The sequence below is a fragment of the Pleurodeles waltl genome, chromosome 2_1 (genome assembly GCF_031143425.1).
Source record: "Pleurodeles waltl isolate 20211129_DDA chromosome 2_1, aPleWal1.hap1.20221129, whole genome shotgun sequence".
Taxonomy (NCBI): Eukaryota; Metazoa; Chordata; class Amphibia; order Caudata; family Salamandridae; genus Pleurodeles; species Pleurodeles waltl.
In genome coordinates this window covers 486,305,637-486,333,456 of record NC_090438.1, presented here as the reverse complement: position 1 = coordinate 486,333,456, position 27,820 = coordinate 486,305,637, and the positions used below count along the sequence as shown (strand labels likewise).

The 27,820-nt window shown below is 43.0% G+C and overlaps 1 protein-coding gene across 2 annotated transcripts in view; it reads left to right on the top strand.

Annotated features, from left to right (window-relative positions):
* Positions 1–26,827, top strand: part of LOC138265741 (gamma-aminobutyric acid receptor subunit beta-4) — a 603,058-nt gene extending 576,231 nt beyond the window's left edge. For both annotated transcript variants that reach the window (XM_069213752.1, XM_069213744.1), the window contains exon 9: positions 23,355–26,827. In XM_069213752.1, the coding sequence (XP_069069853.1) occupies positions 23,355–23,726 (372 nt within the window). In that variant the 3' untranslated portion in view covers positions 23,727–26,827. The remainder of the gene's footprint in view (positions 1–23,354) is intronic.
* The last annotated feature ends 993 nt before the right edge of the window (positions 26,828–27,820 follow it).

Genomic DNA, 27,820 nt, shown 5'->3' with positions numbered 1-27,820 from the left:
ACTCCAAATTGCATTTACTATAGTTTCCATTGCAAGGGGGTTGCCCACCAGAAAAAACAGAGCCGGTTAAGGATCATCTACTAATGTTAAGGGTGTGGATGGCATCGACTTTGTAACTCCTTGTTGCCGGACTGGAGTGCCCCAAACGACGAGCTATCTGCCCCCACCCAGTTGCACTGTGATTACTTTAGACCACCAGTTTACCAGAACATGGAGATGACGAAAAGCATTGAGCTGAAAAAATAACATGTAGTCAAAGTCAAGTAGATCAAAATGCAATAATGAAGAGAGAATGCGTAGCAAGTAGAAAAACAAGTCAACAACAATTGATACTGATTCAGCTCTGTATGCCAGAATGTAGTGTCAGTGAGACTTCAGATGGTGTCTGCTAAGGAAGACAAGGATCCAGAGGTTACCGGTCACTGACTCCTCCTTAAGTCACCACCAAGAATCTTCCGGACGAAGTCTGTGGAGTTGGTAGGGATCTGAAAGCTATGGTGTTGCCCTTGGTAGAAAACACAGAGCTAAGCAGAGTAGAGCATAATATATTGAATATTCACTTGCTATTGTTTCTTCTTGACAGGAAGAAGCCTTCACGAGACAGAAGGCACCTCTTCTAAGCTAAACTGTGTGCATTGTCATGGTCTCTGAAATTTAAGAGGCGGTTGAGGATTGACCTGGCAGATGCTCCAGGCAGTGGCTTACTAGCAAGGGATCTTTGTGCCCTTTGCACTATCAACATACGAGAAAAGACACTCAAGGCAAATAGAGGCACTAGCATCCATTCCACACAGGCTTCTAGCCTACCCATAATTGTGAACTTCAGCACTCCCTGTATTTGTATATTATTGTGGTGGAAGCGTTCTTCCAAATCTTTTTTTTTGGCCGTTATAACCATCAACATTTTTGTTCCATATTAAAGAGTGTTTTGGTTTTTGCAGTTAAATGATCCATTGTATTGAAACTGCAGTGCTCCCCCTCCTGTATATTGCCAACATATTTCAACTTATGTGAAATGGTATTCATTCTTACTCCTAGTGAGTCGCCTTTTGATTCTTTCAATACCAGACTACCCTGCATTGCGCAAAGAATGGGCCTCCTGTCCTAATTGCTCTCAGCGGCGTCCATCTAGTGGCTCCGCTCAGCAGGTGTTCAAGATTCAGTTGGTATTGATCAGGTGTTTTTCCATGCATGGAAATGGAGCTTAGACTGTTTAGAAATGGGGTTTTTGGTTGGCAGTCAGGTTACCCTCTGTCCAAGCAAGAACCCTCACTCTAGTCAGGGTAAGTCACACACAATCCAAAATGATCCTGTGCCTACCCTCTGGTAGCTTGGCACAAGCAGTCAGGCTTAACTTAGAAGGCAATGTGTAAAGTATTTGTGCAATAAATCATACAATAACACAATATAGCACTGCAAAAATACACCACACAGTGTTTAGAAAAATATATATTATTTATCTGGATAATTGCAGGTCAAAACGAATAAAAATGCAATGTGAAATTGTAGAGATATCACTGAAAAGTGATAAAAAGTGTCTTAAGTCTTTAAAAAGCAAACAAAGTCTCTTTCAAGCACAAAGTACCTGGTTTAAAGTGGAAAAATGGTGTGTGCGTCGATTTCTCCCCTGCACACACAGAATTATTTTGTTATTTTTCATGCGGGGAAGTTGTGCGTCGTTTTCTGGTGCGTGGACAGCCTCTTTCTGTGGTTCGCGGGATTACCAGATGTCCCGGGGTCTGTGCGTGGATTCCTCTGCTTGTTTTCCGGCTGCGCGTTGTTCTGGGAGGCTGTGCGTCGAAGTTTCGTTCTCACGGCAGGCATCGCATCGATTTCCCCTCCGGAAGTCGGGCGGCGTTGTCCTTGCGAGGCTGTGCGTCGAAGTTCCGGTCGCCCCGAAGGCGTCGCGTTGATCAGCGTCGGTGTGCGGTGATTTTCTCGTTACCTAGGGCACACATTAGGGGTGACTTATGTGTAGAAAAAGGGGAGTTTTAGGCTTGGCAAGTACTTTTAAATGCCAAGTCAAAGTGGTAGTGAAACTGCACACACAGGCCTTGCAATGGCAGGCCTGAGACAAGGGGAAGTGGCTACTTAAGTGGGTGGCACAACCAGTTCTGCAGGCCCACTAGTAGCATTTAATCTACAGGCCCTATGCACATACAGTGCACATTACTGGGGACTTATAGGTAAATTAAATATTCCAATTGGGTATGATCCAATGTTACCATGTTTAAAGGGATAGAGCAAAAGCACTTTAGCACTGGTTAGCAGTGGTAAAGTGTGCAGAGTCTAGAAACCAGCAAAAATGAGGTCAGAAAAAGAGAAGGAGGAAGGCAAAAAGTCTGGGGATAACCCTGCAGAAGGGCCACTTCCAACAATCAACCATCCCCATCATGTAATACTGGCTGTCACCCACATGATCTGTGTAATGCATCCCGGAATCACCTTAATTTCAGGCTAAAGGTCGAAGGGGACCATTAGTTGCAGGCTATCAGTTTCTACAATCCAAGCAGCTCTATATAGGGAATGTCATCATGGGCTGAGAGGAGGGGCACAGCAGTGTGATGGGAGTGCTGGACACTTGTGTTGATGGCGATGGCACTAAATTAGGTCCCATTTCACCCCATACATAGTCAGAGTAGAGAACCAAGGAGAGGCACGAGCAGACCCTTCACTCCAATAACTGAAGTATGGGCAGGGCAGACTCACATATGTGATTTTCACTGATGAACAGATGGGAAGACTTCACAGGGAAGTGTGACCTCATCACCACAAACATGCAGCTCGGATGAGATGCCAGCTCTGCGGTGTGCGCCATGATGAAGCACTTCCGGACTCTGTAGTTGCAGCAGATCAAGATCCCCACAACACAGCTGCTGCACAAACCCCTCAAAGACCCTGGCTAATGAACATAATAGCAGCGGGCCTAGCTAAGGGCACCCCCACCGTTGATGCATAGAAGGAAGGGTGCTCATCGATGATCTAATGAACTGGGAGACTGACATAAGAGTGGTGACCATGCCCCTGCCACACACCCCCTCTCCTTGTCACTCTCATCTCCAAGCACTGGCCCGCAAGTCAGTGCAGTGGGCTGTCCGTTGCAGCACAGGACACAGAGGTACAGCCCCCAGCCTTCAGTGGTACAGTTTCCTGCATGTCAGCTGGGGTGGCGATACCAGGTCCCATCAGTGGCTCAGCCCAGCGACCAGCCAAGTCCGGTTGCCATCACAGAGAGCCGGTGTGGAGGTGACGGGCCTCCCACAGTGCAGGGACGACTCTGCAACAGTGGCATTGTGCTTAAAGAAGAGTAGGCAAGGAGGCCACCACCACAGCAGCGCTCTATCATCCAGCCAGAGATTGAGGATTTTCCCATCCGACCGCTGATGCCTCATGTATGTACAGTAATCTTGCACGCCGGTTCTCTGGTGCATCAGCCATAGCCTGACATTTAACCTCTGTCTTCAAAGCGCAGGAAATATGACAAGATAAATGCAGTATTTAAAGGCATCATTGTGTATTGCTTGGACATTCACGGTCCCCCAAAAATCGGCTTGCAGGCCACAGTTTGGGAAATACAGCTTTAGATTTTTTTCCTAGGATAAGTGTTATGTGTGCTATCGTCGAAACAATGTAGATCTCATATCATTGGTCGTCAATGTTTATGGTGGTTATTGATGAGCTCAGATGAAAATCATGAGTCCATTTGTGTTTTAGTCATGTGGTGATTGTCATGAGTATTTTCTTCCCTAGGTGTTTGAAGTATGTAGTAAAGTAGTATTGATAAAACCATAACATCTGAACTGTATTCTTAATTCCTGCAACTGCTGGCTCTGTACCCTGATGCCTTTCTGAAATGTAATACATCACATTCGGTGTTTTTTGTCATTCTTTGCAGCACACCAAGTCTTTACTGTTCGTACTTTTGGCCTTTCCAGTCCTTTATAATTCTGGCTTTCTCTTTTTTACTTTTAAGACTCATTTTCTGTGTCTGTTTATGTGAGCCCCCTGAATCAGCACTGCAATACAGTATCTCCTCAAAGCCATGCTGGCAGGTTTTGTCATTCTCATGACTCGCTGACTTTCACTCCCCTGCAACGATTTTTAATTGATCACAGAACTGCTACAAGACATTAGCTTAACTCAAGACGGTCTCGTGTGCTGTTGCTCTTCTCGCATTTTGTATCGCATGTCAATGCTTTTTTCAAAGCATTTTGCATTAGCTTTTGTTTCTGGAAATCATCGCTAGAAATCACCGAATACTGCGCCTTCTGGAGGCTAGGAGGCAGTAGCCTGGACATTGCTCATCTCTTCTTTCTGCATGCACCGTTTCTCATTTCAAATCGCATTTATCTGTCTTTTCCGTCTAAACGCTCTCTGTTTTTCTGTGGTTATTTGAATGCATACAGAAATCATATCTTAACAATAGCACTTGGCATTTATTGCGAATTTTATGGCTGAAATAGTATCTATACCTCATAAACTAAGGAAAGAAAAGTTTCGCCATATACCATTGCTAAATCAATGTGTAGCAGCGGATTAACGCTGTAAAACCAGAGCGCATATGAAGCCAAATGCAAAAAAGTTATGAATGAAGAATGACGAGCTGAAAATTGTTTGATGTGCCTCGGAAATGCTGGGAAATTATTAGGGAAGCACAGCAACTATCTCAGACATACCAATGATGATCATCTAACTTTTCAAATTTACATATTCATAAAGGACCGATAAACAAATCGATTTAAGTCAGGGAAGTATTACTAAAAGAGTACTATTTTTGTACTCTTGCACGCCTTTGTGAATTGGCCCGGAAATTTCCAACTCCCCATTAGTAAAAATGCAAAGAGGGCATAGTTCATGCTGTTCGTGTTAATTGTGTACAATTGTTCCTGGAAAGTTCCTACTTTAATCCAATTTTGGATTTTTTTGCAGCCAATTCTCAAAGGCATGTAAGGGTAGAAGAGGAGAACTTTTCGTATACTCATAAATACCTTTGTGAATCAGCCTTGTAGCTTTCAGTAGATGACAGCTATGTTTTTAAAGGCACTTATGTACGAGGCAAGCTATGTTTTTTTTTAGAACACCCTATCTTTCTCAGTTTTGATCTACTGGGTCAACCAGACTCCCCAAAATAAACAGATGGTCTGCTCCAAAGGCATAACCTTGCCCCATCGTCCCTACTTGCACGCCCAATGGACTAGATAGAGCACTTTCTGCTCACAAACATGAAAAGATCTTCAGCAATTCCTTGGGATTTAGCCATAGTGAAACCGTGCCATTCTTCTATTGTATGAACCGAGGAATCAAACATGGGAGCTTGCCTCTGAAAGAAATTGGTGTAACAAAGCTAAATCATTCACACAACCCCCAGTTGCTTTACCTTTGCCCTTATTGGATGGATTATTGAGACCCCACTATACACCTAAAGCTGACCGCCTTTGCTACTGCCTCGTAGTTGCACGTGCATGGGAGAGATTTTTTTTTATCACTAAACAGAAAAAAACATTGCTTTCACATGACTCCACCAGACACTCTGCTAGGCTGCCACATACCTGGAAACAGACTATGAATTAAAGCAGTACAAATTATTTTGAAAATTAAAAGGGCGTTTTTAATGTTGATGCAGTCCTCTGCCTCCCTATCCGATCACAACAGATTGCCTGTGCCAGCCAGCCAACTCCGTATACACATACATTCTCAGCGCTGGTTTTCCTTGCTGCTTGCCACATTCTTTCAGTGGCCTGCATAAGGAATAATGCGCTTCGATAGGAGCAGCAAAACACTTGTCTTTCTTACACCCTATTTGTTTGACTAAATTAAAGCCTTAGATCAGTATGTCTGCCTAATCCCTCATGTGTTTTTTATTAGAATGGTAAACTCTTCAAGTAAACTCTTCCATTATTTATTTATTTATCAGATAGCACACTACCAAAGTTGTCAGAACACGTTACAACATTGAATTTCCTTACACGGGGGCCTGTTTCATATTTCGGCGGACAGGATACTCCATTACAAACATTGCAGATATCCCATTCACTGTATTACAATAGGATATAATGCTCTTGTAATAAGATAAAGGGTATATTTGTCGCATTTTTGATGAATCATCCGACATCACAAAATTTATATGAGACCATCTCTACTGGACAACGCAAGGGTGTGTGCAATGCACTCGAAGACACCTGGTTGGAGACATGTTTTTCTTTACAGTGCAAAACTTGACTTTTGCTTTCACTGCTATGTGATTGAAAGGGAGTTGGTAGTTAAATAAAGATTTAACTCACATGCACAACAATTTGACTCCATTTGACAAACAGGGAACAAAGTCATCACTGTGCAGACCTATGAAGCAGATCTGTGAAGCACTGTTTAGATGTAAGTATGTATGTATTGGTAGTTATATAGTGCAAATCTAGCTAGGAAGTAACAGGGGACTGTACATTACATGGGAGGGTTGGTAGATGATCTACAAGATTGTGTACATACAAGTGGAGACTGCACAAATACAGATATGACTATTGCATAAGAATGAATTCTGATTTCTGTGGGGTCAGCTTGAAATACTTTGCAAACATTCTATTTTTCACGTTCCACAGTCTTTCTTTCTGGTCACAAATGTGGCACTAGAGAAGATCTCTAAGAAATCTGTGTGTAGTCTGCATATTTGGTAAATAGCCATCCCATCACTTCATCAGCATTCTTGTGGGTCCATACATAAAGTAATTAGTCAAACTTCCTAGCCAGACCAGCTCTTTATAATTAGTGAAGAAGGTGGAAAACCAGTTCAGGACCTCACCACTCAGGCCATTGATGTCTTAAGAACAAATAATGATCAACTTTATTGCAGGACACCAGCAAATTGAGATTGACAAGGAGGCGGGGGATGCCACCATACAACATGCAGTGAATACCCTCCAGGATTTTGAATGTGCTGCAGCATTTTCCAATACCACATTGGTATTGGCATTAGTGAGTGTTGTTTTGGATGGCCAGACATTTATCAAGGATCTTACTCAGCCAAGATAGATGTGTTATGAGACGGTAGCTAGCCATTCTGTTTGGGTAATTTTTGGATCTCTTTAACAGAGGGATTTCCATCTATGTATTAAGATTAACTAATGTGAATAGTTATTTTGGGTGATTATATTGGATTGAAAAATTGGGCATTCACAGAGTTTGCTTCAAGCTTATATGTCCTTCTATTTTCTTTTAGGTGAGAAAGTGACTTAGGTGTCTTGTTAAACCTGTACTGTTTTATTTACCTATGCATCCTCTTTTTCATATAATTTAAAAGATCTGTCAACTAAGAGTTGTATCTACTGTCAAACACTGTTGACTGTTCTACAAATGCTATGGTCGCAATTACTTTTGTACAGAATTGAGGTAGCTGAAAAATGATCAATGGTAATAACTGTGTTCTTGGAATTGTCATTAAGAACTAGTGACCAATCATCATTTTGTGACACACCTGAATTGTCTCTTCCAGCTTATAACCAGTGATGAGTGGGAATGAGTTGAGTGGATGAAAAGTGTAGATTCATAGAGAACACTCTACTTTGGTCTCATAAATCATAAATTACTTAGGGGGTCATTTTGAGTTTGGCGGGCTGAAAAACCGCAGTCAGGTTGCCACCCATTGCGGCCGCCTTCCTGCGGGCCCCATTACAAGTTCCACACTGGGTGTTTCCACCAGCTGGCCCAGCAGGGAACAGTCCACAACATTGATGCCAGCTCATAATGGAACCAGTGGCAATGTTGTGGTGCATAGGGTGCAACAGCACCCGTCGCACTTTTCACTGTCTGCATAGCAGGCAGTGAAAAGCATAATGGGGTCCCTGCACTGCCCATGCACTTGGCATGGGGCAGGCCATGGGGCCCCCTGCACGCCATCTCCACAAGCTTTTACATGGTGGTGCAACTGCCATGTAAAAGCTGGTGGAGAGGGGGCTCAAAATCCCGCCAGCACTTCCAGTCCCTCCAGTGGAGGGAAATTAGCGGTACTGACGGTTTGATCGTGGCTGAACTGCCATGATCATAATGTGGCGGTCTGAGTGCCGCCAAAAGCGGTCTGTAGACCACCAGTGTGATAATGACAGCCTTAATCTAGGAACACCTTAGAGCAAAACACAATAGTAGCAAGAAAAAGGCTATGCCAACGTTGGATCAGTAATACATTCACAGGGAAACATCTTTATATAATGTATGCAAAATTAACATGTATGATAAATGAGAAATATGATACTTAAAATGGCGCACTATAGATTAAAGCTGTTTTCCCCCAATTACCATATTTTTGCATCAGAGGTACCTCTTTCTATCACCATAGATACTCAAGGCCAGATTAAAGAAAAGTGGCACTGCACCCACCCACTTTTCTTGTGCCCCTCAGCGCCACCCTAACGCCACCATGTGTGCGCCATATTTAAGATATGGCGCACCAGGGCGGTAATTAGGGGAACTAGAGTCACAATTTTTGACACTAGTTCAGAGCTTTTTAGGATTAGCCTAAAAATTTTTGAGGATTATCCTGTAAAGCCCATTGAGGCTGATTGAAAACAATGGTGTGCTCTGAACAGGCGTTAAAAGTGGCAAAAAAAATAAAGCAAATAAATCTCTTAGATTTCTTTGCAATATTTTGTTGGGCTCCCTAACGGGGGATGCCCCCTTTGCATACATTATGTCTGGCGCAGGCATAATGTAGCGCAAAGGTGTACAAAGTGGCGCAATGCATGCAACACTTTCTAAATTTGGCACTGCGATTTTGGCCTCGTTGGGCAACATTAGCCCCTCAATGTGCTAACAGGCGAGTGTATCAAATGTAGCCTTTAATAGTAAATAATAAACAATTACTTCTCTGATAATGAAAGCTATATTTATAACAATTATAAGTATATGTAATCTTCATTAACTCTTCCAAGCACCTATATTTGTTTTTGCATTATTGTTCCTTAAGTGTTTTGTTAAAAAATTTCATAAAATGGTTCTTGAAATTCAAACCAGAGTTTGAGGAATATACAAGAAATGGTATGAGGTAGGCTTGATTTCATTTAGAGGAACAATTGATTATGAGTTTCACTATATGGTAATGGAAACCTCAGTGCACTTCTGCATTGGAATTTCAGTATATAAGAACACAGCATACATATTTGGACAGATAAGAGCTCTTTATTTTCAATGGAAGCAGGTGCCACAGAACATGGGAGCACATTTTTCTCCTTTTTCTCACTGCAAGGGTTCACTTCGAACTAATCAGAGCAATAGAACATAGAACCAGAGGAGCTCCCACATAAACTTTGCGCTTTCATCCATTTAAGGAATAGAGATAAGACTTTAGTTCCTAAAAGCAAATCTCTCTGGCCTTTTCTGTGGTTGATTTGGTAGAGTATTAAGATTTTCAGAGATCCGTAGCAGTTCTGAAATCTTAAGGGCCATATTTATACTTTTTGACGCAAAACTGCGCTAACGCAGTTTTGCGTCAAAAAAATGAGCGCCGGCTAACACCATTCTGAAGCGCCGTGCGGGCGCCGTATTTAATCAATGACGTTAGCTGGCGTTAGCCGCCGGTGCTGCCTGGTGTGCGTGGAAAAAAACGACGTACACCAGGCAGCGCCGGCGTAGGGGGATATGGAGCTTGGGCGTCAAAAAATGGGGCAAATCAGGCTGAGGCAAATTTTTCGCCTCAACCCGATTTGCGCCATTTTTTTCGACTCCCAACCCCCATAGAAAGGACTCCTGTCTTAGCAAAGACAGGAGTCATGCCCCCTTGCCCAATGGCCATGCCCAGGGGACTTTTGTCCCCTGGGCATGGTCATTGGGCATAGTGGCATGTAGGGGGGCACAAATCAGGCCCCCCTATGCCACCCAAAAAAAAAAAAAAATGACTTACCTGAACTTACCTTAATGTCCCTGGGATGGGTCCCTCCAGCCTTGGGTGTCCTCCTTGGGTGGGCAAGGGTGACCGGGGGTGTCCCTGGGGGCATGGGAGGGCACCTCTGGGCTCCTTCAGAGCCCACAGGTCCCTTAACGCCTGCCTTTCCCAGGCGCTAAAAAACAGCGCAAAAGCGGCCGTACGTCATTTTTTTTGACCCGCCCACTCCCGGGCGTGAATTTTGCCCGGGAGTGTAAATACGGCGCACATGCCTTGGAGTAAATTTTTTAGACGGGAACGCCTACCTTGCATGTCATTAACGCAAAGTAGGTGTCCACGCAAAAAAATGACGCAAACTCCATGGACTTTGGCGCTAGACGTGTCTAACGCCAAAGTATAAATATGGAGTTAGTTTTGCGTCGGAATTGCGTCAAAAAAAACGACGCAATTCCGGCGCAAACGGAGTATAAATATGCCCCAAAGTGTCTACTTGTTTCCTGAATTCTAGGTAACATTTTGTAAGTGTGCCTGTCTATTATAGTTAGACTCACTGCTCTGTACACTTCCCTTAGGATTATTTGGATATCCCTTTGTCTGTCTTGCTTTGTTTTGTATCTGCTGGCTCCTCAACTGTCTAGGACAACTAAATTGACCTTCAAGTTATGATAACTGATAGGGCCACAAGAGAACAATGGACACTTCTAAACTAATTATATAGGTGACTTCTGTACTTTGCCAACTGTGCTTAGGCAAGTGAAATGCAAGTGAAGATTAGTGACTATTTTGCAGGATGTAAAGTCCACAAAATCTCAAAAGCATATATTCCCAATACAAATTTTGTACCACCAGTCATAAGAACTTCACTGAAGAAGGTAGATAAATGTCCACTTCTGTGAAGTGAGTTAGGCTAAATGCCTGCATTCAACTATCCCAACACATCAGGCAGGCAAGAGACTTTTGTGAGATTCCACCACCTGCATATAAGGCCATGTAGTCCTGTTAGAGCTTTGCTGCTGAAAAGCTCAATGAAAGTCACAATTGTGGCCGACCCAGAGAAGCCATCCAGTGCTTTCTCCTTCCTGCTCCCATCCACTGTCATAATACTTTCCACTTTTGCTGTGATGCGTAGCTGAGTAAAGAAGAACTCCTGCCTCCATTCCCTTTTCAAGCCTAACAACAACCAATAGAAAGTTGCTAGAAAGTTGCAAAGAGACTGGGAAGAGAAAACTGATGGCAAAGTGGAAAAGGGTGACAAAACTATTTGAGATTATTTTCACAATCATTATGTGAGTAACAGAGTAACCATAGTTCATGTTAATACTACCTCATTCTCACCAGTCTTCTTTAAGTGTATCAGAGGATATTTCTACAGAAATGTTGTGATCAACACCCTTTTTTGAATAATATTTCATATATTTAATTTATGAACATCTTTATTAAGAAAATACACAGAGTAACACTAAATAATGACCAATAGCTGTAGCTGCAGAAATTACTTAATTTCATTTTAATGAATCACAAAATAGATATTGATAATGGGATAAATGGGTTAGGCGAGTGCAAGCACAAACTGAACATAAAACAAAGATGAGAGGCAAATGTAGAATAAATATCAAGAAAACAGCATAGAAATTGTTAGAAATTGGGTTTCTGGTTGGCGGAGGTATGCACCTTGTCCAAGCAGGTACCACAGTCCTAGTCAGGGTAAGTCACAAACACACCCTAATTTAACCTGTGCTCACCCTCTGGTAGCTTGTCACAGAGCAGTCAGGGGTAACATAAGGGGTACTGTGTAAAGTATTTGGGCAACACTCCGAACAGTAAAATAATGTAAACACCCACACAAAACATACCACACCTGGTTAGAAAAATAGACATTAATTTAACAAATAAACCAAGGCCAAAACAACAAACATACAATAAGTAGAACTTGAGTTATGAATTTTGAAAGAGTAAACTGTAAAATAGCACTTAGAAGTAAGAAGCGTCAATCGGGGATGTTTGATTGTGCCAGACCATAAGAAAGTCACTTCAGGCCAACCATGATGGAGCATGGGCCAGATACAGGGACCCACTTATGCCTGCTGAATAAAAGTGCCTTGATCCTGGTTGTATTGACATCAATGAAGATGCAGGGTGCAGCTGAGGTGATGTGTTGGTTTTCTCCATGCAAATTTGGCTATGTGTCATTCCGAGGGTGATGCACTGGTCCCAAATACAATGAGTTGGTTCTACTCCTGTAGTTAAGGATACATTGATTCTGAGGGCAATGAGCTGGTTCCGAAGGCGATGTGCCAGTCCACACCATTCAGCTGTAAGTATGCACCAGTTCCGATCCATGCAAAGGTGAAGATGCGACGGGCCCGAGTAGGGTAGGTCTCACTGCCAAGGGTCCAGGCCTGGGATGACACCACTTGGCAGTGTAGGTGCAGATACATGTAAGTTGGAACTCTTTATGTCCCTGAGACTTCAGAAAACAGGATACCAGTCAGCTGGCCCTAGGAGTCACTCTGGGTTTTGCATTGGAGAGATGCAGGTCCAGTCCTTCTCACTCCCAGGCAAGAGGGAAACAGGCAGCACATTAGCACAGCAAAGCAGGAGTCTTGCCTATTAGCATACCAGCAGAGGGGCAGTCCTTGTAGCACCACTGCAGTCCTTTTTCCTGGCAGAGTATCCACAGGTCCAGAAGTGTAATGAAGTGGTGGTATTAGAGGTCCAGTATTTATACCCAGTTGTACCTTTGAAGTGGGGAGTCTTCAAAGAAAGGTCTCTGAAGTGCACAGAGGCTTTTGCTCCCATCACAGGCTCCAGACTCACTACAGGGGGTACACAGCTCTTTGTGTATGATAGGAGATGGCCATTTCAGGTATAAATGGCAGCCCCTCCCACTCATCCTGTCCAGCATGGCCCACTAGGTTGTTGATGGTAAATCAAGTCACACCTAAGCTCCCTTTGTGTGTGGTTGTCTAAAGGGAATGTACAAAGCCCAGCTGTCCCACACACTAGATGTGTACTCAGAGATAGGCAGCTGGCGCCAAATGGATAAAGCAAGAACATGCTAACTGTAAGAAATGGTGTCCCTAGTTTGCAGTCAGTTTACACCCTGTCCAAGTAGGGACCCTCACTCTTATTAGGGTAAGGGAGCAACACAGCTCAGATAACCCCTGTTCACCCCCATGGTAGCTTGGATTCCCTTGGTAGCTTGGCACAAGCAGTCCGGCTTTTCTCAGAGGCAATGTGTGAAGTATTTATATAAACACATACAGTAACACAGTGAAAACACCACAAAAGGACTCCCCACTAGTTTAGAAAAATTGCCAATATTTATCTAAATCAAACAAGACCAAAATGTCAAAATCCAACATACACAAGCAAAGATATGAATTTTTAAAGTTGAAAGAGTCTTAATCCATAGAAATCAAAGTATGCATTATTTTAGCACAATGTACCTGGTATGCACCAGAAATAAAGCTGCTGGGGCGAGCGTGCTTTAGAAAAGCAAGTGATATTTTGATTCCTTACTCGCAAGTGAGGCAGTGCCTCAAATCTTTCTCCCCCGGGTGAGCGATGCGTCGATTCTTTCCTTGCAGGGGAGGGATGCGTTGATTTCTGGACAAGCAGCCTCAGGTCTGTGCGGTGATGTTGAAGATTTTGATGCCCAGGATCACTGTGTGTAAAATTCCGACATGCTGTGCAAAGGGTCCGTGTTGAGAACAGATGTTGTGTCGATTCTCCAGCCATCAGCAGGCATTGCGTTGAATTTTCAGCTATGGGACGCGTGCGGCGTAAATACAGCAATGCATGTATTTTCCCCCAAAGGTTAGCAGCTTCCACTTCTAAGGGCCCAGGGACTGGATTTTGCACAGCTTAGCAAGTCTGGACTCTCAGAAGACGAGCCCATGCACTGGCAGATGAAGGCTTTGATGTCCCTGAGACTTCAGAACGGGGGTAAGGTCAGTCCCAACCAGTTTTTCAGAAAGATAAGTCCAGTCCTTTCTCTTTTCAGGCAGAAGAAGCAGCAGTAGGCCAGCACAGCAAAGCAACAGGCAGAGTGACAGGTCCTGCTCAAGCATCAATCTCTTCTCCTTGGCAGAGGTTCCTCTTGATCTAGAAGTAATATAAAACTGTGGGTTCAGCAGTCCAATACTTATACTCATTTCTGCCTTTGAAGTAGGTAAACTTCAAAGGAACATCTTTGTAGTGTTGGAATGTCTCTACCTTGTCCCGCCCCAGACATACACTGGGGCGTTGGCGACTGTATTGTTAAAGGGCAGGCACAGCCCTTCTAATTGCAGGTGTCAGCTCCTCCCTCCTACTCTAGCTCTGGAAGACTCATCAGGATATGCAGGACACACCTCCACTACCTCTGTATCACTGTCTAGAGTAAATTCACAAAAAGCCCAACTGTCAGTCTGTTCAGCAGCCAAGCAGAGGCACAGAATTTTTAAGCGAGAAAATGCCCACTTTCTAAAAGTGGCATTTTTAAACTTACTATGGAAAAACAAACTTCATCAAAAGATGTATTTTTACATTGTGAGTTCAGAGACCCCAAACTACAACTCTCCATCTGCTCCCAATGGGAAAATGAACTAAAAAGAGATGTAAAGGCAATCTCCATGTTAATCTATGGGAGAGAAAGGCCTTGCAATAGTGAAAAACAAATTTGGCAGTATTTCACTATCAGGACATGTAAAACAGACCAGTACATGTCCTACCTTTTACATACACTGCACCCTGCCAATGGGGCTACCTAGAGCCTACCTTAGGGGTGACTTACATGTAGTAAAATACAAGGTTTGGGCTTGGCAAGTGGGTAAACTTGCCAGGTCGAACTGGCAGTACAACAATGGACACACAGACACTGTAGTGGCAGGTCTGAGACATATTTACAGTTCTACTCATGTGGGGGCACAATCAGTGCTGCAGCCCCACTAGTAGCATTTGATTTACATGCCTTGGGAAGACATGGTGCACTATACTAGGGACTTACCAGCAAATCAAATGCACCAATAATGGAAAAACAATTACCAATATCTTTTAGACAGAGAGCACTTGCACTTTACCACTAGTTAGCAGTAGTAAAGTGCAAAGAGTATCAAAGCCAGTAAAAACAAACTCCATCACCGGGTCCTAAAACAGGAAGTCAGAAGCAAAAAGTACAGGGAAACCAAGCCAAGAGCTGCCAGGTGTAATGCCAACCTTCTAAAAGTGGTGTTTTAAGAACTACAGTTTAAATCAATCTGACTTTATTATAAGTTGTTGTTGAAAATGGCCTTTCTGCAGGGCTATCCCCAGACTTTTTGCTTTCCTCCTTCTCTTTTTCTGACCTCATTTTTGCTGGCTCTAGGACTCTGCGCACTTTACCACTGCCAATCAGTGCTAAAGTTCATTTGATCTCTCCTTACAACATAGAGGAATTGGCTCATACCCAATTGGAATATTTAATTTACTTATTAGTCCCTAGTAGAGTGCACTATATGTGCCCAGGGCCTGTAGATTAAAAGCTACTAGTGGGCCTGCAGTACTGGTTGTGCCACCCACTTAAGTAGCTCCTTAACCTTGTTTCAGGCATGCTATTGCAAGGCCTGTGTGCGCAGTATCACTGCCAATTCGACTTGGCATTTAAAAGTACTTGCCAAGCCTAAAGCTCTCCTTTTTCTACATATAAGACACCCCTAAGGCATGCCCTAGGTAACCCATAGGGCAGGGTGCTGCGTGGGCAAAAGGCAGGATATGTACCTGTGTAGTTTACATGCCCTGGCAGTGTAAAACTCCTAAATTTGTTTATACACTGCTGTGAGGCCTGCTTCCTTCATAGGCTAATATTGGGGCTGCCCTCATACATTGTTTGAATGGTAGCTGCTGATCTGAAAGGAGTAGGAAGGTCATATTTAGTATGGCCAGAATGGTGATACCAAATCCTTCTGACTGGTGAAGTTGGATTTAATATTAATATTTTAGAAATGCCACTTTTACAAAGTGAGCATTTCTCTGCACTTAAATCCTTCTGTGCCTTCCAATCCACGTATGACTAGGTTTAGTTGACAGCTCCCTTGTGCATTCACTCAGACACACCCCAAACACAGGATACTCAGCCTCGCTTGCATACATCTGTATTTTGAATGGGTCTTCCTGGGCTGGGAGGGTGGAGGGCTTGACACTTACATGTCAAAGGACAGTAGCCTGCCCTCACACAAAGGTCTGCCACACCCCCTACTGGGATCCTGGCAGACAGGATGGAACTGAAAGGGGACCTTCTGCACTTCTAAGCCACTCTTTGAAGTCTCCCCCACTTCAAAGGCACATTTGGGTATTTAAGCAGGGTCCCTCCCCCAACCACTGTAGACAATTCTTGGGGTAGATACTCTACCTCACAGACACTTCCTGGAGAAGAACCTTGTAACCACAACCTGCATCCTACCAAGAAGAACTGCCTGGATGCCCAAAGTACTCACCTGAGTGCTTTCTGTGAAGGACTGCTGCTTTGCTGTTGCCCTGCTGCCTTGCTGCTCTCTGGCTGAGGTGAAGAAGTGCTCTCCAAGGGCTTGGATAGAGCGTGCCTCCTGTTCCCTGAAGTCTCAGGACCAAAAAGACTTAGGTGGTCATTCTGACCCTGGCGGTCTTTGACCGCCAGGGCGGAGGACCGCGGGAGCACCGCCGACAGGCCGGCGGTGCTCCAATGGGGATTCCGACCGTGGCGGTAAAGCCGCGGTCGGACCGGCACCACTGGCGGGGTCCCGCAAGTGTACCGCCACCCCATTGAATCCTCCGCGGCGGCGCAGCTTGCTGCACCGCCGCGGGGATTCCGACCCCCCCTACCGCCATCCAGATCCCGGCGGTCGGACCGCCGGGATCCGGATGGCGGTAGGGGGGGTCGCGGGGCCCCTGGGGGCCCCTGCAGTGCCCATGCCACTGGCATGGGCATTGCAGGGGCCCCCGTAAGAGGGCCCCTACATGTATTTCACTGTCTGCTGCGCAGACAGTGAAATACGCGACGGGTGCAACTGCACCCGTCGCACAGCTTCCACTCCGCCGGCTCGATTCCGAGCCGGCTTCATCGTGGAAGCCTCTTTCCCGCTGGGCTGGCGGGCGGTCTGAAGGCGACCGCCCGCCAGCCCAGCGGGAAAGTCAGAATTACCGCCGCGGTCTTTCGACCGCGGAACGGTAATCTGACGGCGGGACTTTGGCGGGCGGCCTCCGCCGCCCGCCAAGGTCAGAATGAGGGCCTTAATCTCTTCAAGAGGGACTCCTTGTGCGGCGAAAATCGACACACAGCCTGCCAGAAACGACGCACAGCCTGCACCCTGGTGCAAATTTCACCGCACGCCAAACCGGAATGACGCAGCCCGACTTTGCAAAGAGAAGATCAACACAGTGCCAGAGTAGCGACTGGAAATTCGACACACGGCCCACTGGATCGACGCATAGCTGAGGTGGAACGACGCAGCCCAACTTCCAGAGAGGAATCTATGCAGCGCCTGCCGTACGGTAGAAAATTTGATGCAACGCCCACCGGATCAACGCAGCTCCTGTGACTTCATCCTGGCAGCGCAGGGAATCCACGCACCGTCCCCTGCGCGTCTGAAAATCCCGCACCCCAAAGTGGATCCCAGACCGAGCGCCAGAAATCGATGGACAGCCGTCCCTGAGTGGAAACTAAATGATGCATCGCAGTGTGCGGCCCGAGAAATCGACGCAGACCCCTTTGTTTCCATGCTTCTCCTCCGCTGCAGCCCTTTGCAGAGATTTTTCACGCAAACCAGGTACTTTGTGCTTGAAAGAGACTTTGTTTGCTTTTAAAAGACTTAAGACACTTTATATCACTTTTAAGTGATATCTCAACATTTATTTATTGCATCTTTGATCGTTTTGACCTGCATTTAACCAGATAAATATTATACATTTTTCTAAACACTGTGTAGTGTATTTTTGTGGTGCCTTATTGTGTTATCGTTTGATTTATTGCACAAATACTTTACACATTGCCTTTTAAGATAAGCCTGACTTCTCAGTGCCAAACTACCAGAGGGTGGGCACAGGATAGTTTGGATTGTGTGTGACTTACCCAGACTAGAGTGAGGGTCCTTGCTTGGAGAAGAGGTAACCTGACTACCAACCAAAGACCCCATGTCTAACAGTTGTGATTTTAAATTATGATTCCAGAGACACCAAACTTGAAGACTTGTCTCTTCCACATTGTGAATGACACTTATAAGATGTAACAAATTAATCCCAATGTTATCCAGTGGGGGTGATTGGCCTTGTTGTAGTGAAAAATGACTTTGAAGGTTTTTCACTACCAGTACATGTAAAATATTAAAGTACATGTCCTGCCTTTTAAAAATGTTTCACACTGCCCTCTGAGTTGTCCAGGGCCTACCTTTGCGGTGGCATATAGCCATAAAATGGTAACGTTTGGGCCTGGCAGGAGGATTATTTTTCCAGGTCAACATGGCAGGGCAAAATGCACAAACAAGCTCTGCAATGGCAGGCCTGAGTCATGCCTAGGGGACTACTTAAGTGGGTGGCACAACCAGTGCTGCAGGCTCACTAGTAGCATTTAATTTGCATGCCCTGAGCACATGTACTAAGTACTTATAAGTAAATGACATATGACACTTGGAGATAAATCAATCTTACCATGTTCAGTGAAGAGAGCACAATCACTTTAGCACTGGTTAGCAGTGGTAAAGTGCACAGAGCCCTAAAGCCAACATAAACAATATCCGAATCATGGAGGAGGTAGGCAAAAAGTTGGGGGGAAGACCACCGTAAGGCTGTCAGGTCTAACAGAAAGGATAACAAAAATGACTCAAATTTATTGTGATAATCAGCAGTCCAGTGGGTAAGGTGCACATATATTTGAAGAAAATGACCCAACTTATTCCAGAAGAATTTCTGGGTTTTGAACAATGATGATTTCTACAGTTTTACGACTTTGAGAAGCCACTACTTCTGAAATACATAGACTTTGATGAAGAGAAGTGGACAATTATGAACCTATGAAAGGACCAGAACAAGGTCTAGCCTTAAAACCAGTAATGCTTTTTCCGGTATACTGTTCCACAATTTTATCTACCACTTTACAGACCACCAACATGTGGAATAGCCTGAGGTGATCCTCACCTCAAACAAGCTGTCTTCCTTCAATCCAAACTTTGACACCTTCATAAGTGTCCTACATTAGTATTTAACCGTTTGTTGCAGTGTGCGCACTGTATCAATATTCAAGCGTGTTTTTGTTATTATACCAAAATGAACCAACAAAATGTCTTCCAGAGGTTCCACATCAAATGTGTTTCCCAGTCACCTTTAGATTTCTGGAACATGGAAACTTAACCACCTTGGAAAAATATTTTTCCCCATAAAGAATCTTCTAACTGTGTCAATAAATTTCAGTCTTAATTTCCCATAAGTCCAACGATAAGGATGTGTACTATGGGCCCCACTCACAAACGTTTTTCAGGTAGTGAAGGTTCTTGCATGAATTTCACATTTTAGCTTAAATAAAATGTATTTTGCATACAGCTAGTTGGGGGATGTACCACTTGTCCTTCATTTACATGGATGTTTTGTAGCGAGGCAGTACAGTATTATAATTAGTTTTAAGGCTTACACAGAGAAAGATATGCTAAGCAAATTCTGGTACAAATGCTGTTCACCATTATCAATTGATATGTGATGTAGGCACCACAAAACAGCTGTGGGTTGCAATATCATTGTCTATTGGCCCTTAACCTATGGTTCATCAGTCAGCTCTTGTATGATCCTTTACAAAAGCTAAATAGAACATAAACTGGAATTTTGTCCGTGCTGTTGTCCCCACTTTGCTATGCTAGTCTAGTGGTTCCTCTCAATTTCGAGTTTAAGATTATTTCTGTTGACCTTCTCTCCTATCTGTTGTTACTGTAGGTGATCTGTATAGAATACCCAAGTACATTTATTAATGATTCTAGGTTGATGGTCGTAGTCTTGAAAAGCTTTGTCTTTGTTCACTACTTTGGTATGCTGTGTGCCTTTTAGTTTTATAGCAGCTTATTGTATGTGTTTGCCTATCTGTGTCTATGGTTGGCTAAGTAAATATTTGGGCTTGGTTGAAATTGTTTTAGGATTTTTGGGTCCTCAATAGGGCACCACAAGTGTTTCATCATTTTTAAAAGTAACCTCTGCAACCTTTAAACTCCTAACATTTTAGCTCAGTGTTTGCAAATTCTGACTGAATGGTTGCAGGCTTATCACAAGAACTTACCCTCACTATTCTAGGGGTCAACTTTGAGAAGTGGTCCCTAAAGAAACTCAGGCTATTGTTATTTAGGGCTAAAAAAATTATGTTAGTAATTTGTTTATGATACGTCTTTATGAGTCAACATCTCCTTTAGAATATTTCTAAGCATCTGCAGCAACACAACTGCTTGATGACTGTCAATCCATAAATGCCCAAGGAATCTCATCACAAGCATGCTTCAGTCTCCTCCTTGCCATATACACAGAACCCCATTTCATATCATAATTATGAGGCTTGAATACCATTGCTACTTTTGTAGACATCAGGCGTGAATAGATTCTGATCTATGCACACAGGACAGCTGGTCACCAGGCAAGGAAGTGCCATGTGTGCTTCTCAATTATGTCTCTTTTGATGCTTCTTCTCTTCTTCATTGTCACCACTGTCTTTCTCCTTGTCAGTACCACTGGATTTAAAGTAAATTAAATTAAAATAAATAAAATGTTTATTTGTTGGGCACATAGTAGCCCCAAAGAGTATTTCTGGCACTAAAGAAATTGTGAGTTCCCTTCACCTGATGAAGAAAAACGTCAGAAAACCTTAAACAGTCCTATCTAAAGTTAACTAAATAGCTGAATTTACTAATATTTCCTAAACTTGTTAATGGGATTCATTACAAATGTACAAGGGTAGTTTATGTTTATTCCAAGCCTTCGCTATGAGGAATGATAAGGCATGTCATCCGAATGCCCACGTCTTCTTGATCTTAGCTATTAAAAAGTAGATGGCCACTGGATGAGCTGCTGTTGCATTCTCTACAATATCTGTGTGAACTTTTTACAGAAAGAATCCGGTCCTTACTTGTTTATTGCTTTATAGCGTACACGCAGACTTTTAAATAATACCCATTTCAGTGGAGGGAGGGAGTGTAATTTAGCTAACCGATGCCTTAATGGCACAACGCTGGCTGCAAGGATTTCTATCATTTGAAGTGTTTTTAATCAGATACTCGTGAAGGCCAATCTATAAGAAGTTGCCAGGGGAGAAGCAATAGCCACTTGGACAATAACCGTAAGGCATTCTACAGGAGCAAGAGATAGAATATTTCATTAAAGTTCTGTAAGTCACAAATCATATGCAAGTGAGTTTTGTGAATAGGGGATACCCCAGTTGCGTTATGTTCATTTTCATACCGTTAATTCCCTACTGGTTCAACCAACACAGGAGCTGTTCCTATAAAAGTGGGCCGTCTCTCGATAAATGAGCTGTTTGTGGGACCCCCAACCATGCTGGATTGGGAGTGCAGTTGTGTGATTCTCACGTTACTTTTTCCACACTCCAGTGGGAATCAAGTCAGCTAGAGTTCCTTGTTGTTATGCATTGCAAGAGGCTACAATGACATTTCTAGTTTTTTCCCTCAGTATAGTAATAGTAGTCTCCCTTAATGCGTGTTCCCTCCTTACATCATTCAGATGAAATGCATTTAAGAAGGGAAGCAAGAGAGCACACTCTATGTGATAAATGTGTACTTTTGTTGGACTGCCAAGCGGCATTAAAGCCTCTGGGCTCCAGAGGCAGCACACACAGAGACATTTTGCAATATAAAGGGTTCCTATTCAGCTAATAGACTTTTTTCTTTCGATTGCTAACATTGACTCTAGAGGCTAGACATATAAAACACTAACTGTAAAATGTGGTTGTAAATTGCACATCAACTTTTTGCGACCAGTTTTTAATTTTATAATGCAACCCATGTATCAATAGATTGCATCATTAAAATGCTCAGCTGCACACAGCCTGCCTAAGGAACATTAATTTGGCAGGTCGCTATTTGAGATACACTGCAAGTGGGTACAAGCACAGGGATGGCAGCCTGCAATGAACAGCAGACCACCATCTCTGTTTTCTCTGCATTCCCAAATAGATGGGAATTTTAAGCAGCTGGTGTTCCTTCAAAGTGCTGGTGAAGTTTTAAAAACATCCTTCTTAGGAGCGTATTAAGGCAAGTGCAGTGATCCCTTGGACTCAAGTCAGGTTGAGAAATTGGATTCCAAAAGGGGAACTGGTCCAAAAGGGACAACTTCCCCTTTGCAAATCTTTTACCACATATTTTGAGGAGCCTGCGCATTTTCAATATTTGAACACAGCAATACTGGTTGCAAAAAATTCATACATACCATTCAAAAACACAGCTAGGACATGCCCCTTCACAATTGCGGACCGTAATGAGTTTGTAAACCTAATTTGTGAGTCTGCTATGCTTTTCTATTCTTTATAGCTAAAAGCCATTTTGTGGTCACAAACCTTTTGAATTTGTGAATCACATCGTTTGCGCCCGCAAATTGGCTTCCTATTTTTGACCCTAGATGTAATAAACTACACCTCCTATGGACATAACATTTGTATTTCTAAGATGAGTTTGCTGGCTTAATGAACATGCTATGAAGACCAGTTCGAAACACACAAGATTATAGGTTTAAACCCCAATTGGTTCTTTCCACATTTTATCCTTTCAATAAAGGTATTGCTCTTGTGTTAGTTCAGAGTAATTTATTCGATTTGTAGTGTGTGCTGTAACAAAGCCTTATTATCTTTGCAAATCTTTCAAATTTATTCAGAGCAACGAATCTGCCTAGCATTTAAATGAATAAGGAAACGTCCGAGAATGTACCTCTTGTTCTAGAAGGATAGGCTCATAAAGTAAAAAGTTAACTGATTGCAAATACTATCAACAGACCAATCCTATTTATGTTGCTAGTTTTTAAGTGTAACTAAAAAGTCAGAGTCAGATTTAAATATTGAACAGGAACATCAGAAGAATTGCAATGGGTTGAACGCATACATTACTTTGCAAAGGCGTCAAGAAAAAGTATAAACTTTTAAAAAAATCATTTTTAGATCTGACAATTGGGGTTGTAGCTCCACTTTAGTGGATATTTAATGTAGTATATGTTTACTGTGTAAAGACTGGTCAGCAGACTCTACTGCAAAACAGAAATAAAACTTGAAAACAGACCTGGAAGTAGCTTAACTATTTAGCAAGCAAAGCTAGAGCATGAATTATAATGTTAGGTGGAACCTTCGAAGAAGTGCTGCTGTAAAGTTTAGAATGTGTTGATCGAAGTTAAATATTTGATAAGTGCAATTGAACAGTATAGAAAGTTATGTAAGGTAAAGGCTTTCCTAAGTTTTGTTTAGGCGTGAATGACGTGCTTTATTTTGTATGACAGTTTCACTCGTTCTTTCTCTCTTTTTTTCCTCTAGGTGGACCCCTACGGTAACATCCTACTGAGCACTCTAGATATGAACAACGAGTTGATGCCTTCGGATGTGGCAAGCAGCGTCAGCGACTCCAGGAATTCCGTCATGTCTTTTGACAGCTCAGGAATCCAGTTCCGGAAACAGCTGACCTCTCGGGATGGCTTTGGCCATGCCACTTTGGACCGCCATCCCCCAATGACTGCCACTGCCCACCGCAACCGCGCCAACTGCCGCCTACGTCGGCGATCCTCCAAGTTGAAGCTCAAAATCCCTGACCTGACTGACGTCAGCACCATTGACAAGTGGTCACGGATCATTTTTCCAATCACCTTTGGATTTTTCAACCTCGTGTACTGGTTATATTATGTCAATTGATCCAGCATCTCTGTCAACTCCAGAAGAGATAGAAAAACACTCGGGCAATGACAGAGGAGTGCTTATTTTCTTTCCTTTTTTCCTTTTGTTTTGGGGGGAGGTCGTTTGGAATTTTATTTCCCTTTCAGCACACAGAAACACAGAGAGGGTATCACTTCTCAATGCAAATGCATTTGTTTTTTTTAATTTCTTACAGAAGGACTTCATCCTTGGGGAAAACAAAAACAAAAAAATCCAACAGAAATGTTTTTAAAAATAACTTTAAATAGGGGTCAGAAATGGGGGTGCAAATAGGGTATATTTGAATGTGCAATGCTTTACTTACTGTGTATGCTGGCATCTACTCCACATTACCATTGTCCTTTCTTTTTTCATACTTATCTTCGTCTTTGTATGTTTTTTTTCCTTACTTTCCTTTAATTTCATCTCCCTCACCCGCTTCTCGTTGAATCCTGCAGGGATCCAACGAGGTGGGAAATGTTACAGTGCATGTTTTTATTTTTTCTTGCTTATAATATAAGTGACAAAGATATCTTTTTAAAAAAAATGGGGCAGTTTGGGGCAAATTATGGGGCGTTGAGGTTCACTGCGGGCATGGGGGTGGAGGGGGGGTTGTATGTGCATTGAAAAGCACAGCGTGTTTGCAAGCTGCCTTTTTCAGCCTTCAGGACTTTGTAGGGGTTTCTGTGCAAAGAAAAGTGTACATAAGGTACTTGGCTTGTGTGGGAATATGTATGTGCCATGGCGCGTTGTCTTGGGGGGAGGAGGGGATTTGTAATGTCTTTTCTAGAAAGAGAACAACACATATGACGTTCACACACAGTATTATGATGTATAGCTGGGCTGCATCAGGGTGCAGTCGAGTGCAACAAAGCAGGGACCTCTGTTCGGTTCCTTGCAGTGGTGATCTCACAAGATGATGCAGACATAGCGAGGGAATTGGCACACAATTCTTAAGAGTATATCATGGGTAGACGGAGCTCTCATGATCTTAACAGGTCCTGCCTTCCTTGGAGAATCAGTTCATAAATTTGATGAAAGTCCGCCCACTTCTTTGAGATGCATTCAGTTGATATCTTCTCCTCTTCTTTCATCTCTCTGGTTTTAAATCAAGGTGACAAATATTTTGAAGAGATGCAGAGAAATGTGTGAAAGGTGAATTACATCCAATTCAGGAGCAGTGTAAGTGAATGACTGAGGTGGGGATGTATGTCTATTGTTCACCTATCTATCTAAGATAACATTGGTGAAATATGTCAGTGGCTTTCCTGGGGCTGGATTACGACCGGGGCAGTGAGATTACCCCATTACATTGTTTACACTAATTTTTTAACGAGGTCATTGCTGTGCAGCAGATGCAAAAATCAATGTTTGTTTTAGGTCAAATTCAAGCTTCGATTTATCCTGCTATAACTGGCTGCTACAAAAAAAAGAAACTGAGGAAAGAATGTCAGCATTTACAAATATGCAATGTGGTGTACATAGCATCTTTGTACAAATTAGTGCAAACTAAAACAACGGCACCAACTGGGACAGTATATATGATCCAGTGGCTATAATCCAACAGATTACCATTTTAAGTATGTAGATTGGTTGCCAGTAGAGTAAACAGAAAGTGCTATAGAAACACGACTGATTGGTTGACTTATTCTGTATCACTAATAAGGTTATATGAGCATTCACTATTAGCTCGTCCAGTCTTGATTCAATTTGCCCTAGAGTATCTCTGGGCGCTTGAAGCTGCTCTTGGCTATGTTTGAACTTGTGTTAGACTTAGGCTCTAACTTAGATCCAACTTTATGAATATCACAATATTGTTGGGTTTAGTATTATAGCCTTAAATGAGACGAGTACAAAGCTACTGATCCATTGAGAAGGAATGATACATCAGCATTTCAGTCATACAGTCAGAACACACTGCCCTAGACAGATTAAGGGGGTTATTCTAATTTTGGAGGAGGTGTTAATCCGTCCCAAAAGTGACGGAAAAGTGACGGATTTACCACCAGCCGTATTACGAGTCCATTATATCCTATGGAACTCGTAATACGGCTGGTGGTATATCCGTCACTTTAGGGACGGATTAACACTCCTCCAAAGTCAGAATAACCCCCTAAATGTACACATCCGTTATTGAAAGATAAGGTCTAAGGGCCTAATTCACAGAGTCTTGGCAGTCTCCGAACTTTTGGCAAAATCTTCGCAATGAGAATTTTCATTACAGAGGTTCTGCCACGATTGCAGAGACTCCCCCGCCACTGAGGGACCTCTGCCAAGAGTGCGAGGCCCTTAATGAATTAGGCTATCAATGCATAAGGAAGTAAACAGAGTACAGAGATAGTTGCTATGGTGAACACATACCGAACCTGACCAAAAATAAACCTCACCCTAGTGACTTGCAAAGAGCATTCCCATGAGCAGAAAAGAAGCAGACAACGGAAACTCGAGACAGCTATGTACTTATGAAGTTATGGTGCAAGAAATGTTGAGCACCTCAAAATGGGGCCATTTCTCATATTTGCAAATTACCCAAAATCTCAGTCAAGACTTTCTCTTATCTCACAAAAATACAATAGACTAATTTAGTGCTTGCCATATAAATGTAGAATATTATATATCAGAGTAGCATTTGAACACATAATTTTAATACAGCACTCATCATGTCTCAAAACTACCTGTTTTATGAAACAAACTTATTACTCACATCCAAGAGGATTTGAATTAAAGAATTTGACAACGTAGTATATATTCTTACAGTGTGAACATTTCTGCATTGCTTAGTGAGCACTATGGCCCATATTTATACTTTTCATGCAAAACTGTGTTAGCGCAGTTCTGCGTGAAAAGTATAGTGCCGGCTAGCGCCATTCCAAGATGCCGGGCAGGTGCCATATTTATGGAATAGCGCTAGCCGGTGCTAATGCCCTGTTAGTGTCCTTGTAAAGGATGCAAACAGGGTGGGGGAGACATAGGGTAAACCGGAGCTTGTGCGCTGAATTATGGCACTACACTGTTTAGAGGCAAAAATATGCCTCTAAGCAGTATACCGCCATTTTCTGGTGCTCAACCCCCATAGTCATGGCTCCTGTCGCCCGGGCGTGAAAAAAAAAAAAAAACTTACTGGGACTTACCTGGGATGGGTCCCCAATCCTGTGGTGTCCCTCTGGTGTGGGTGGGTGGGGGTGTCCCTAGGACCAGGGAAGGGCTCCTGTGGGCTTTTTCCATGGTCTCTGACCATGGAAATATGCCTACAGGTCCCCTAACAGCTGTCCATACACAGGCGTTAAATAATGGCGCTAAGCAAGCTTAGCGCCATTATTTAAGGCCCCCATGCCCTGTGCTGGATTTTAGCATGGGGGGATAATTATAGTGCAAAGGCCATATCCTTTTCTGGATGGGAAGGCCTACCTTGCATCTCATTGACGCAAGGCAGGTTTTCACGTCCAGAAAACAACGTTATCTCCATAACTTTGGCGCTAGACATGTTTAGCACCAAAGTATAAATATGGAGTTAGGTTTGTGCTGAATTAGCGTATAAAAAAATGACGCTAACTCAGCACAAACCGAGTATAAATATGGGCCTAAAACCCAATTGTCAAGAGCTCACAGTCCTAAAGCAAGGACATAAGGCACACCACAATAGCAACATTTCAGGGAAGTGATCATAGTTCAATCTGTGAGCCCTATTTAAAGGAGTCAGTACTTTGAATATTCCATAGAAATCATGCTATCCAGGGAGCTCTAGTGGTACACCTAAAGAGCTTCAGATGCACATTGAGAGAGCTCGAAATATATGTCTGGAGCAATGCACAGGCACACTTATAGGAAAATAACAATACATCTAATTGGTTCCAGAGACACAAGTGAATAGATGTAGCTGTACAACTATAGACTTTAGGAGGCAAACATAATAAGCTCTAACAATATGTCTACCTGAGACATGTCAAAGGAATTCTAACAATACTTCTGAACTCTGCAGCATAGTAGAGGCATGCCAAAACTGTTCTTACAAAATTTCTAAAGCATACCAGAAACATGGCAAAAGAGCTGTAAAAATGCCTCTAAAGCATATACTAGAAGTGCACCAAAAGCGT